This window comes from Ranitomeya imitator, chromosome 2 (assembly GCF_032444005.1).
Source record: "Ranitomeya imitator isolate aRanImi1 chromosome 2, aRanImi1.pri, whole genome shotgun sequence".
In the NCBI taxonomy this organism is placed as follows: Eukaryota; Metazoa; Chordata; class Amphibia; order Anura; family Dendrobatidae; genus Ranitomeya; species Ranitomeya imitator.
Window position 1 is genome coordinate 147,035,098 of NC_091283.1, and position 12,601 is coordinate 147,047,698.

The 12,601-nt window shown below is 52.6% G+C and overlaps 1 protein-coding gene across 7 annotated transcripts in view; it reads right to left on the minus strand.

Moving 5' to 3' along the window:
• GARNL3 (GTPase activating Rap/RanGAP domain like 3) overlaps nt 1–12,601 on the minus strand; it is a 184,062-nt gene that overhangs the window by 12,520 nt on the left and 158,941 nt on the right. For all 7 annotated transcript variants that reach the window (XM_069747371.1, XM_069747373.1, XM_069747375.1 and 4 more), the window contains 23 exons: nt 12,500–12,564; nt 11,682–11,745; nt 10,391–10,417; nt 10,149–10,224; nt 9,247–9,345; nt 8,980–9,083; nt 8,526–8,634; nt 8,216–8,261; nt 8,027–8,133; nt 7,830–7,945; nt 6,488–6,592; nt 6,268–6,342; nt 5,524–5,635; nt 4,682–4,780; nt 3,949–4,065; nt 3,351–3,502; nt 2,763–2,921; nt 2,550–2,616; nt 1,390–1,497; nt 1,196–1,314; nt 885–1,020; nt 192–398; nt 11–125 (listed from right to left, as the gene is read on the minus strand). In XM_069747371.1, coding sequence (XP_069603472.1) covers nt 11–125; nt 192–398; nt 885–1,020; nt 1,196–1,314; nt 1,390–1,497; nt 2,550–2,616; nt 2,763–2,921; nt 3,351–3,502; nt 3,949–4,065; nt 4,682–4,780; nt 5,524–5,635; nt 6,268–6,342; nt 6,488–6,592; nt 7,830–7,945; nt 8,027–8,133; nt 8,216–8,261; nt 8,526–8,634; nt 8,980–9,083; nt 9,247–9,345; nt 10,149–10,224; nt 10,391–10,417; nt 11,682–11,745; nt 12,500–12,564 — 2,384 coding nt within the window. The remainder of the gene's footprint in view (nt 1–10; nt 126–191; nt 399–884; nt 1,021–1,195; nt 1,315–1,389; nt 1,498–2,549; nt 2,617–2,762; nt 2,922–3,350; nt 3,503–3,948; nt 4,066–4,681; nt 4,781–5,523; nt 5,636–6,267; nt 6,343–6,487; nt 6,593–7,829; nt 7,946–8,026; nt 8,134–8,215; nt 8,262–8,525; nt 8,635–8,979; nt 9,084–9,246; nt 9,346–10,148; nt 10,225–10,390; nt 10,418–11,681; nt 11,746–12,499; nt 12,565–12,601) is intronic.

Here is a 12,601-nt window from a genome sequence, read left to right on the forward strand (position 1 = left end):
ATGCTACTACCTGTCCGTACTCGATCTGCCAGTTTCTTGCTCCTTTCCTTCCTCTACTGCTTTCTTGATCTGTTTCTTCGGGCGCTGGGATCCTTCAGATCTGGATGCTGATTCTGCAGAAAGACCTGATGGAAAGACAAGAAATCATCATGTGTGAAGATGGCGTGGGTGGTGGAGTTTGCAGTTCTTACCCAGAAGCTCTTTTCTCGTTCGACTCGCAATCTCCTTGATCTCCATTCGGGACAAAGATAGAGAATGGGTGACGGGGGAGCAGGCAATGACGCCGGATGTGGGGGTGATCTCCTTGGGCACCAGGGGAGACTTCAGAGGTCGCTCGATGCTTCGGCCCACAAGGTTACTGAGGGGAATCTTATAAATGTTCCGGCCCTGGACCTCGCCTGCAGGGTGACAGGAGGACATGGTGGCAGAATGTATTGTGTATGAAGCCCACAATCCTCCATATAAGACCAGAGGCTTTTTATTAGTGCAGGGGAGGGGTGTGGCTACCAATAGATGCTGAGATCAACAAGCAGGAAAAGAGCTGATGGGTAAAAAGGACGAGAGTCAATCACATAAAATCATCTTCCAACCAATGACTGGCACTGGGTGGCCCCCGCACCATGGCGGATGAGGTCAGTGCTACTTGTTATCCATCCCTCTCTAACACCACAGCTGTCAATCAAGGAATAGGAAGCTTTAGGCAGATGAAGAACAAGTAGGCAGCAACTTATCAGCTTAGCTATGTCTGCTCCAAGCGCCTGTCACTGACTGCTCAAACCTCTTTGTGCTGACAAAATCCCTTTAAATGTGTGCGAGACCGATAGGAGGGGTGGCGAGCTCCCGGGCAGCGGTGAATCCTGTGTTTGGAGGGGGCTGCAGCATACCTTCTCCGGGGGTGCTGGGAAATGCCGGCAGGTCGTAACCTGAGGGTGTCTGGGGGGAGCTGCGGCTGCTGGTGTCTCTGGAGCTGCTGTTGGAGGACGAGTCCATTGTAGTGGATGCTTTGAAGTAAATATCTGACTGGAGAAGAGAGCAGCCATTACTATGATGATGCAGGGCTCGTCAGTGACCCCAGATCCCTCCCCTGCTGTGCAGACATTTCTGGAGGTCCGCAAAGACCCTGGGTTGCCACTAGGAACCCCGGCCATTCTGTCCCCACTGATTACTTGGCAAGCATATGAACTGTACGTCTTACCCGCGATGCCACGAGCTGCAGATCTGGTACGACCGCCGTATGCACCAAATTGCCATTGACAACGAGGCGGATTTCTATAGAGTCTGTGGTGAAGGCGAGGATATAGGGGAACGCGCAAACTGCGGTATAACATTAATGTTAGCAGACGCCCCCAGGATCCATCACTCCTGCACCCGCATGCACAGGGCTCTTACCTACGGCGTGAGGAACCTGGTTCCAGCTGAAGTAGAAATCTGATGCAGAAGGCTGGAGGAGCGGGGAGCCGCCATTGAACGGACTCACCTTCTTATAGTAACAAGAATCTGGAAACGGAGAGGTCACATGAGCACCCCTGTGTCAGGGAGGAAGGGGTAACCCACCACACACGGGACAACACTAATCACTGCTGCCGCCTCCACCATATAGGATTCCTCCACCGATCACGTGTACCCCTTTCCCACATCAAGGGGTCCCTCCTCACACATTACAGAATCCCACTGCCTCCCTCACACACTACAGGGTCTCCCATCTCCCTCATACACATCACTGTGTCCCACTTCCCCCCTCACATATCACGGGGTGCTCCTCACACATCACAGAGTCCCAATGCCTCCCTCACACACATCACGGAGTCCTACTGTCCTGTTCACACCCATCACAAGGTCCTCCTCCCACATCACGGTTACCCCCTCACATAACACAGAGTCCTAACACATTCAGAGTCCCACTGCCTACATCACAGGGTCTCCCGTCTCCCTCACACATCACGTGGTCCCCATCACACATACATCACAGGGTCTCCCGTCCTCCTCACACACATCACGGGGTCCCTCTCACACATCATGTGGCCCCCCTCACACACCAAAGGGTCTCCCCCTCACACATCACAGGGTTTCTCTGCTCCCTCACACACACATAACAGGGTCCCCCATCTCCTTTAAACACACATTGCAGGGTCTCCCATCCGCCTCACATGCATCACGGAGTCCCCCTCGAACACATCACGGGGTCCCCCTCACACACACATCACATGGTTTCCCAGCTCCCCCACACACATCACAGGGTCTCCAGTCTCCCTCATACACATCATGGGGTCCCCCTCACACATCCCAGTATCTCCCATCTCCCTCACACACATCACAGGGTCTCCAGTCTCCCTCATACACATCATGGGGTCCCCCTCACACATCCCAGTATCTCCCATCTCCCTCACACACATCACAGGGTCTCCAGTCTCCCTTATGCACATCACAGGGTCTCCATTTTCCCTCATACACATCATGGAGTCCCCCTCACACATCACAGGATCTCCCATCTCCCTCACACACATTACAGGGTCTCCCGTCCCCCTCACATTACGAGCTCCTCCACTCACAGTTGTAGCACAACAGGATTCCCGCTTCTCCATCTTCATAAACATCAATTGCTGCAACAAAATGAACCTGAAATGAGAAGTGGAATATTCTAGATGTGAGGCACACTACGCCTCTCGCCACTTCTGTCAACACCACAGGCCTGGCATAAATACAATTGTTAGGGCCTCATCCTTGTAATATTCTGTGCTGCAGGCGGCGTGATTGCAACGTACCCTACTTGCGTCCACATGATGCAGCCGACACGACTCTCCGGTGCTCTCATTCACCAAATCATACTGGTGTCGGTACGCCACACAGATGGCGTTATCGTTCTCTCCGGTTGGCCCATCCACAAGCGTCATCACCACCGGGGGGTCAGACAGACAGATCTCCTGCAGATTGACCACAGTGCTGGTTACACAAGATCTATGCAAGATCTCTGCTTGCTGTGTTGTGATGGATACAAGCTGTAGTTATCACAGCTGAGTCTATGGATGCTCCTACTTCTAGATTCCTTATAGTGTCCAGGATCTCTGCTTGCTGTCAGTAGAGAGATTACTATTACGTTACAATTTTCAGCAGCAGCTTCATGACTGATGCTCTGTGGGCAGAAAGGCTAACAAGACCCCCACACTCACCGCTCAGACCCTCAGGCTCATGCAATGTGTCTACATTCACATAGTCCCAAACCTCTAATAAAAGATGTTCTGTAGCAACAAGGGTTAAAGGACCCCTCCACCTTAGTGACATCATTGACACGGGAGCACAGTGATGTCATCACTGGTCCGTTATACAGATATTACATACAGCAGACCCCTCACCCTGATGTACTGGAAGGCTTCTACTGGTGACGCTCCGGCCGTGCTGTGTGTAGCACTGTGCTTCCTAGTGATGAGCAGCAGTTTGTTCCTGATGGCAACGACCACCCGTAACTCCTGACTGTGGTGGGTGTTAATGGCGTACAAGTGGCATCCTGTGCAGAGACATAATTAATACAAGATAAGGGCCTGGCACCTCCACCGGCCCCCACCACAGAGAGGGCCGAGGTGGGCCTGACACCTCCACCAACCCTGCCAAGAGAAAACTAGCGCCTCTTCTGCTCCCCCCACCGTCGAGAGGAGCACCTACCCCCCACCCCCACTGCAAGGGGCTTCCTGCACCTCCACTAACCACTCTCCCACCGCCAAGAAAGGATGCCAACACCACCAACTCCCGCCTTTAAGAAGAGCGCTGCACCTCCACCTTCTACAGACCTTCACTGCAGAAAGGGGCCGGCACCTCAAACAATCCCTGCCACCAAAAGGAAACCCGGTGTGTCCATCGACCCCCGCCACTGAGAAGGGCCCCAAAGTTTGGCTATATATGCACACACAACATGGTGCAGAACTCTGCTGCTCCATCTTCGGAGGACTTTCTCACCTTTTGTTTTCTCCAGTTTATTTTCTCTGCATTCGTATTTGTTCCTTGGCACCTGGTTGTCTTCCAGATCTTTCCTGATGGTGCTCAACCGGAAGACGTAGAGACGAGCGTCCTTCCCTAAGGACAAAGAAGAGTTGAATAGCGTAAACCACAGGAGCAGAATGGACGGCACTAGAGTGAATACTGATTCCACCAGGCGGAACTGTTAGCGGGCTGACTGAGACCAGGTACTCACGATTGCCTCTAGATTCGGGTGCTCAGCATAATAAGCAATAACAAGCAGTCCAAAGTCACCAAAAAAGAAAGAATATGCGGCACTCACCCTAGATTGGCAGTATGAATCGAGAAGAGTTGACATTTATCTGCAAGAGTCAATGCAAAAGGAACACATCCCTAATGATGTGTTTCTACGTTTCAGGACCCCAATAGGGCCAGCACTGGTGATGCGTAGCATTGGAGGTCTCACTAGTGTCTGATGTAAGAGCTGGATGGGACAGGCCTCCGACTCTACACTGCTGCCCCCGGTCTCCGTTTTTTTGCTCCCCATCCCATATGAATACAGCCAGAGATCTGCGTTGCCTTGTTAACACTAAGTGAAGTTTCCAGGGATGCAGCAGCTCCGCCATTACACAGAGCCTGAGACCAGACCCAGCTCTACGTGCACTGGACCCTCGCAGGACGCCGTTATCTGCAGCCTACATGTGAGCGAATCTCGGCTGACATGCAGAAGTACCTTTATCAGCTCGGGTGATCAGGAGATCCAGAGACTCCAGCACATGCATCTGTCTGATCTGCAGCGATCTATCAAACACTGGCACTGCCGGCTGTCCATCTGCAGAAGAGAAATCACATCATCCACAATGGCTTCAGTCTACACAATTACCAATAGAACAAACTAGAGATGTGAGGTGTGCATGGTGGACACAGAGCTTCTGCGATGAGATCTCCAGAGAGAAGCAGAGCCACATCAGCCACCAAAACCCTAATGTGGGAGGACTGGACGCAGACTGAGCAAAGAAAAAGCAAGAGAAGCAAGAAGAGAGGCTCGTGAAAAGCCACGAGAGAAACATGGAGCACGCGGGAGAAGCCACGAGAGATGTGAAGGACGCGGGAGAGGCCACGAGAGAGGCTTGGAGGCTGCAGGAGATGCCACAAAATAGGTGTGGAGGACACAACGGAGGCGCGCTGCACATATTATTTCTTACAGTCTCCTGTGTACAGCGCGCCTCTTCCATCAGTGGGGGACACAGACTGCGCCACCCATGAGGTATTTTAGAGCAGCGTTTTTTGCTCAGACATCACGAGAGGAACCGGATATCTGGAGGATTCTCCACATCCTTCAGCCATGGTGATCATCCCCGATCCTCCGACCATAAACCCTAACTGTCCCTAAAAAGACACAAATCTGCTGCAGTCACAGAATTGCTGTGCACCTGAGAAGGCATCATACCAGATGCAGAGCGCCTGGATAGGACACCGTGTGTTAGATTCATGCAAGAATCACTACGATGACATCATCGCTCTACTCCTGCAATGTCATTAGTTACATGTGTGATTGGACATAGGAGCACTCACCGTCTATCAGGAGAACACCGCTGTCCGTGGAGACCAAGAGAGACGGACCCCAAGAATCTCCACCTGCGACATCCTCACAGAAGTTACTGCAGAAACAATGAGACTCCCAGGGCTGCGGAGAGACATGGACACAGAGGTCACCGCAAACGTGTCCGTCTCACCCTGGAGATAATAACCACACGGTACACGTGTCTGTCACCCTGGAGATGATAACCACGTGGCACCTGCATCCATCACACCACGGAGATTATAACCATGCGGTACACACATCCATCACACCCTGGTGATAAGCATGCGGTACACGCATCCATCACACCCCAGAGATTATAACCATGTGGTACACACATCCATCACACCATGGTGATAATAAGCATGCGGTACACGCATCCGTCACACCCCAGAGATTATAACCATGTGGTACACACATCCATCACACCCTGGTGACAAACATACGGTACACACATCTGTCACACCCTGGTGATAATAACCATGCAGTACACACATCTATCACACCCTGGAGATTATATCCACGCGGTATTCAGACACTCCCATGACTCTGACACTACAGCATACAAACGTATATGTGGGCGCTGAGTATATATGGTGATTGCCATCACTGACATACAGACCAGATCTATCTATCAGGTACTTGTTACGTATAGTGGAAGTGTCAGTTGTACAGTCACGGCTCATATACGGAGCGGTTGTGCCTACCCTTGCGGCCCCGACCCTCGTGGCCCCTACCTCTCTCCTGCACAGTCCTGTGGTGGCCAGGCTTGTTGGGGCATCCCCTCGTACGATAGTTTTGAGCTTCAGGGCCTGGAAAGGAGCCGAATGTCAGGATATAAACCATGGCCATGTGACTAGAGATCCCCCAATTCTACAAGCCGGAGAAGGTCACTGTCCTGCAGTAAGATGCTTTGTGTAAGCACCCACCAGCCTGCACAAACCGCATGACACTGACCTGGCCAATACGAACGAACTCCGCCTGTCGCGCTTCTTCCTTTTTCCGGGCAGATTTTGGAGATTCGGGCAGAACATCGCTGAACGATCTTCTGTTTAACATGTTCTAAAATTGCAGAAATAAAAGGAAAATGACTGAGCAGCATCAGGTATTCCTGCCTCCAGATGAGTGCGGCATACAGCAGAGAGGCTCCTGTTTCCCGGCGCCGCCATCGCATTCATACAATCTCCCACTCCAGCTGACTACACTGGGGCAGCAGTGGTGCCAGAGTCTTCAGGGATATAAGCACCAGGCCGTGGGCAGACATCAGTGAAGCGACACACCATCTATACACAGGCGTGGTAGGCCACTGCGGAAATAGTGCTGCAGAATAAGAAGTGTCCACAAACAGAAGGGTTAATACCCAATTATCTATTAAGTGACTGAAGATAAAAGAAACGTGAATCTCATCAGTATCTGGAGAGAGCTCGTGGTGCCTATCGCTTCTTCTAGGTACTTGTCACTTGTACAGTTCAGGATTTTGCAGGATTATAGTCGGCTACGAATAACCGATTCTACCAAACAGATGCTAACGACCATCATTCTTGTATATAGGAGGAAACATAGTCATTAACTGAAACAGAAACCACTGTGTTGGAAGCTGAAAACTAGATGAGAAACAGCCACACTCTGCTACAAAAGTGTCCCAGGTCATTCACCATGGCCAAAACTGAGGGCAACAGCAAGACATATGGTAATTATACTGCATCAGCGAGATCTCTCCCATGCAAATATTTCACAGCTACTGAGGTTTCACGATGTGCTCTTCAAGCTCTTCCAAAGAAGCACCAAGAAATAGGCAATGTTGAAAATCGTACACCCAGCAGTCGGCCAAGGACATCTACAGTAGTGCAGCAGATGAGACACGTGTTGCTTCCTTTCGATATTGGAATATGTCCAGCAGTGCCATCAGCTTAGAACAGGTTGCAAACTGGGGGACAGTAAGGAGAGCAAGCAAAGCGTTCAAAATGCGTCACTTGTTCTCCTTACTGTGAGGCTTGGGACACTTATTTTTACTGAATTTTTTGATGGAATAAAGTTTTGCCATTGATTTTAGCGAGGAGCCATTCTACCTTTTTCCTCCACAAAACTTTTGCCTAGCACTGTCATATAACACACTGGGAGCTCGTATCCATCGTCACTCGCCATACGGATAACTGTCATTGACATCTGCAGCGCTGGCTTGTGACAGGCACAGAGCAGATGCTCTGAATGAGGCGCTGATTTGACAGATTGCCGTGTGGGCGACGCACAGCGGAATATTTCATAACAGCTACGAGGAAACCATCAACACTGGGCAAACCTTATGCAAGTCAGGCATCAGATCCTGGCACAGGGAGCGGATCAGCATGTCCAGGGTGCGCTGCCGCTTCTGCGCAAACGTTGGGGTCTCTAGAGTCGCCTTCTCACCATTTATTACTGGCAGTGGAGACACAATGGAGACCGTCAGTAAAAACATTGCACAACATCATGGAGGCTGCTGCAGGTGGAAACACTCACATTTTACTAGAAGAAAATCCCTGAATTCCTGGTGGTCGGTAAAGACAGGTGGGGATGGCAGGGGAGGCCCGAACAGAGGGACACTTTCCTCGGAAAAGATCTTCAGCCTGTTGTATAGTCGGAAGGTGTACTGATTCATATCCGAACTGTGTAATGTGTGCAGCGCTCCACGCTGGCCACAACACTCACCTGTAACTGTCCTTCTGTTTGTTATATCGCACCAAGGCAAAGATATCTATCATTTATATTAAGGAAAGATGGAGACACTCAAGAGACTATAACCCCCATCATCTGTTGATGCAGGGCGACCCAGTATGTGCTGCAGACAACCATCTCCGGGAGGGAAGTCATGGCCGCTAGTGGGGGAGTCACTCACGTGCAGATACTCTAGATCTCAGTGATAAGGATGATGGTGGTGGTATTGAGGGCTGGTACATCATATCCGGCCTGAGCTTCGCCTCCTCCTGCCTGGGAGTGGGACACTACAGCAGGTGGATACGTGTGAAGTGGGAGCGGATCATGGATGGTTTGAAGGCCGAAGACAACTCCTCACCCTCCTGAAAGACGATGGTCACGATATCATTACCAATGTGACGCTTCCTCTCTACCTGGAATACACAGAAAGCAGAGGCTCAATCTGAGCAAAAGCCCCCGACGATAGGCCCAGCACACTGATGTATAGTGTGAGGGCCTTGCCTGCTATGGGGCAGAATCATGCACCAAAATTAGGTCACAGGCAAGCCGAGAGGCAGAGGACGGCACACCCATCGTCTGATGGTGCGGTGTAAATGGTGCGCAGGAGCGGCTCACTATCCCAGGCGAGTAACAGAACAGATGTCTGAGGGTGCACGGGCCCAGCACAGGGAATACAAGAGGCAACCCCAGAACCTCACATCCAGAGCAGATTGCTGGCCTGTGGGGGTGCGGTCTGAGAGACTGCCACAGCTCCTTACCTGCTGTCGGTTGTCTTTTGAGTATGGCAACATGGTGGAGACGTGGAACATGATCTCGTGCCCTTGGTAAACTGTGTACACTGAATGTGTTCCTGTGGTGTCATCTGCAAACAAATGTCGGAGCGCTCAGTGTAATTCTGTGGTGGCTCCCGGTAACGATCTCTTGACAACTGGCCATGTACAGAGTGGTTCACTGACGATGGGACTTCCGGCCTTGGCTGCACCTCCGGGGACTGGTGAACCAATTCAACATTTGGGGGCACTTACTTTTGGTGTCTAATCCGCCCCTGTAACCGATCCAACTCTTTAACGTGACTGTGTCTCCCAGCAGGTCCAGCATTTTCTGGAAACTTTCACTTCCAGTCTCTGAAAGAGAAAAGCAGATTGTGGGAGCACAGTGCTGGACAGAGCAGACAACTGCCTCAGAAGGGCCTAGTTCTGCTCACAGCTGAGGGTTTGTTACAGTTCAAGCCAGTTTCTAACCACTCTCTGAGCTTTGTCAGCCTGGAGTCTCCACTGCATGCAACTGTAACCACTGCTGTGTGCGGGAGCACACCTATACCACACCTGCACCTGGTGCCCCCGACTCACCACATCACTGCACCTGGTGCCCCCAACTCACCACGTGAACTGCACCTGGTGCCCCCGACTCACCACGTCAACTGCACCCACCCGCCTCTTGACCCAGTGCATCCCCGCACCCAACCACCTCATCATCACACCCTGATCCCCTTGGCTTGCCATACAGAGGAATGTCAACACTGTATGTAACTGTAACCACTGCTGTATGTGCTGGATGAGGAGTCATAACCACACCTGCACCTGGTGCCTCGACCCACCACATCACTGCACTAACCGGCCTCTTGAACCAGTGCATCCCCGCACCCACCTGCCTCATCATAACACCCGGAGCCCCCCTACTCGCCGTATCACTGCACGTACCCTTCGACCCACTGCAGCACCACACCCACTGATCCACTGCACCCAGAGCCCCCTGAACCTACAACATCACCGCTCCCACCCTTCCCGACCAGCCACATCACTGCACCCAGCAGACTCGACCCCCGCAGCATTGCAAGGGCCCCCCCCATCTCTAACATCACCGCATCCGCCCGTCCCACCGCAGGCGCCCCTGGCCTTGGTTGAGAAGGATGTAATTGGCTTCTCACCGTTACTGAACATCTCGTCGTCCGTTAATTGTCCGTCTTTGGCAAAAAGAACTCCAAACTTAAAATTCACTGAGCCCTAAAAAAACAGAGAGATGTTACTGTGCGCTGCTCACAGGCAACGGGCATCTTATTATTGGCAATTATTCCCATAATGCACAGGAAATGTCTGATATACAGAGAAGCGGCCCCTGCCCCTCTACCCTCTCCCCCCCCCCTTTCCCCCAGAGCTCAATGGCACTCACCTCCTGCTCCTCCAAGACCAGCAGATCCTAATGAGGAGAGAAGAGAGTCAGCGACACCAGGAAAGGGGATGACAGCGGAGGAGGGACAAAGTAGGGTACGACAGCGTGGAGGGGGACAGGGAAGGGGATAACCATGGGGGAAGAGTAGGGTACTACAGCAGGGAGAGGGGACGACAGCAGAGAGCAGGGAAGGTGATAACAGCAGAGGGAGAGTAGGGAACAACAGCAGGGGAAGGCGACGACAGCGGGGGAAGAGAACGATAGTGGGGGAGGAGCAGGGGACAACAGCGGGGGAAAAGTAGGGGATAACAGCGGGGGAAGAGTAGGGTACGATAGCAGGAGAAGGGACGACAACAGAAGGCAGGGGATGACAGTGGGGGGCAGGGAAGGGGATAACAGCAGGGGGAGAGTAAGGCACGACAGGAGAGGGCAGGGTAGAACAGCGGGGGGAAGAGTAGGGTACAACAGTTGGGGAGGGGACGACAGCAGGGAGACTGAACGACAGCGGGGGAAGTGTAGGGGACACCATTGGGGGGAAGAGTAGGGTACGATAGCAAGGGAGGGGACGAGAGCGAGGGCAGAGTAGAGGATGATAGCAGGGGATGGGACAACAGCAGAGGGCAGGGGGTGACAGCAGGGGGGCAGGAAAAGTGAAAACAGCAGGGGGAGAGTAGGGTATGACAGGAGAAGGCAGGGGACGACAGTGGGGGCAGAGTAGGGGATAATAGGGGGGGAGAGTAAGGTACAATAACGGGAGGGGATGACAGCGGGGGCAGAATAGGGGATGACAGCAGGGGCAAGGGAGGGGAGGACAGCAGTGGAGAAGTTGACATCAGGGGAAGGGACTACAGCAGGGGCTGAGTAAGGGATGACAGAAGGGGAGGGGACAACAGCGGGAGCGGAGACAACAGCAGAGGCAAAAAAGGGGACAACAGCGGGGGGGGGGGCGGCAGCAGGGGACAACAGCAGGGGGCGTAGGAGCGGACAACAGTGGGGGACGGGGAAGACAGCAGAGGGGAAGACAGCTGGGGGTGGGGACAACAGCAGGTTGCTAAGTAGGGGATGACAGCAGGGGGAGGGGACAACAGCAGGAGACGACATCAGGGGATGAAGATGACAGCAGGGGGTGGGAATGACGGCAAGGGTGGGGACAATGGCAGAGGTTGGGGACAACAGCAGGGGCCAGGGGAGGGGGTGACAGCCGCAGGTGGCCGTGGAGGTAATAACATCAAGGGGCAGAGACAGATGCCGTTGGGGGAGGGGACTGAAGCAAACATGGCGGCCTGCTCACCTTCTGAATCTCTGGGTTTAGGATTTCCCTGGGACTTTTCTCAAATTTGTCTAGGTTCATGGCACTGAAAGATAAAATTGAGCCCTTATTTGCAGCCCCTGGGTACAGGAAATCCCAGTGACTACACACACCAGCACATTATCTACAAGGGTCACTGTAAGACCCTCCAAACAACAGAAGGGTCAGCAGAGGAAGGTGACTAAATGCTGCATATTGAATGCTGAAGAATGGAAGCATCCTCAGGGTGGAAAACTTGTCCTGCTATCTCAGCTGAAGGTTGCTACAATGTATCAGCGTAGCGAAGGATTTGTATTGCTTTTGTAGTTAGATTAGAGTATATCCACAAAGTTACACTATAACAAATTCCCAGCTGGGAGCAGGAACAAGTCAAGACAGATTGTCAACATCTGAATGAAAGTATCAATGTTCCTATTCACTCCCAGCAAGAAGATCTGCGAAAAAAAAGTTCTGCTTTCTAATAACATTGTCAGGTCACACACAGTTCTGCTACAACGGAATCAGGGCTCGCCAGCCGCGGGGGGTCGATCCAGGGCTCACTGGCCACAAAGGGATCCAGGGCTCGCTGGCAGTGGGGGGATCCAGGGCTCGCTGGCAGTGGGGGGATCCAGGGCTCGCTGGCCGCAGGGGGATCTAGGGCTCGCTGGCTGTGGGGGGGATCCAGGGCTCGCTGGCCACCAGGGGGTGGGGGGGGGGGGTTTCCTTGGCCGTAGGGAGGCTTTGTGGGGGGATCAGGGATTGCTGGCCGGAGGGGTATCCAGGGCTCACTGGCTCCGGGGGGACCCAGGCTAGCTACTCACCTTAGTATAGACTTCACGGATAAGGTTTTTGTGGGACAATAAGAAAGACAAATTTTCAGCGTCCCCTGGAAAAGCAATCACAGAATAGTAAGAGAAGTCCTG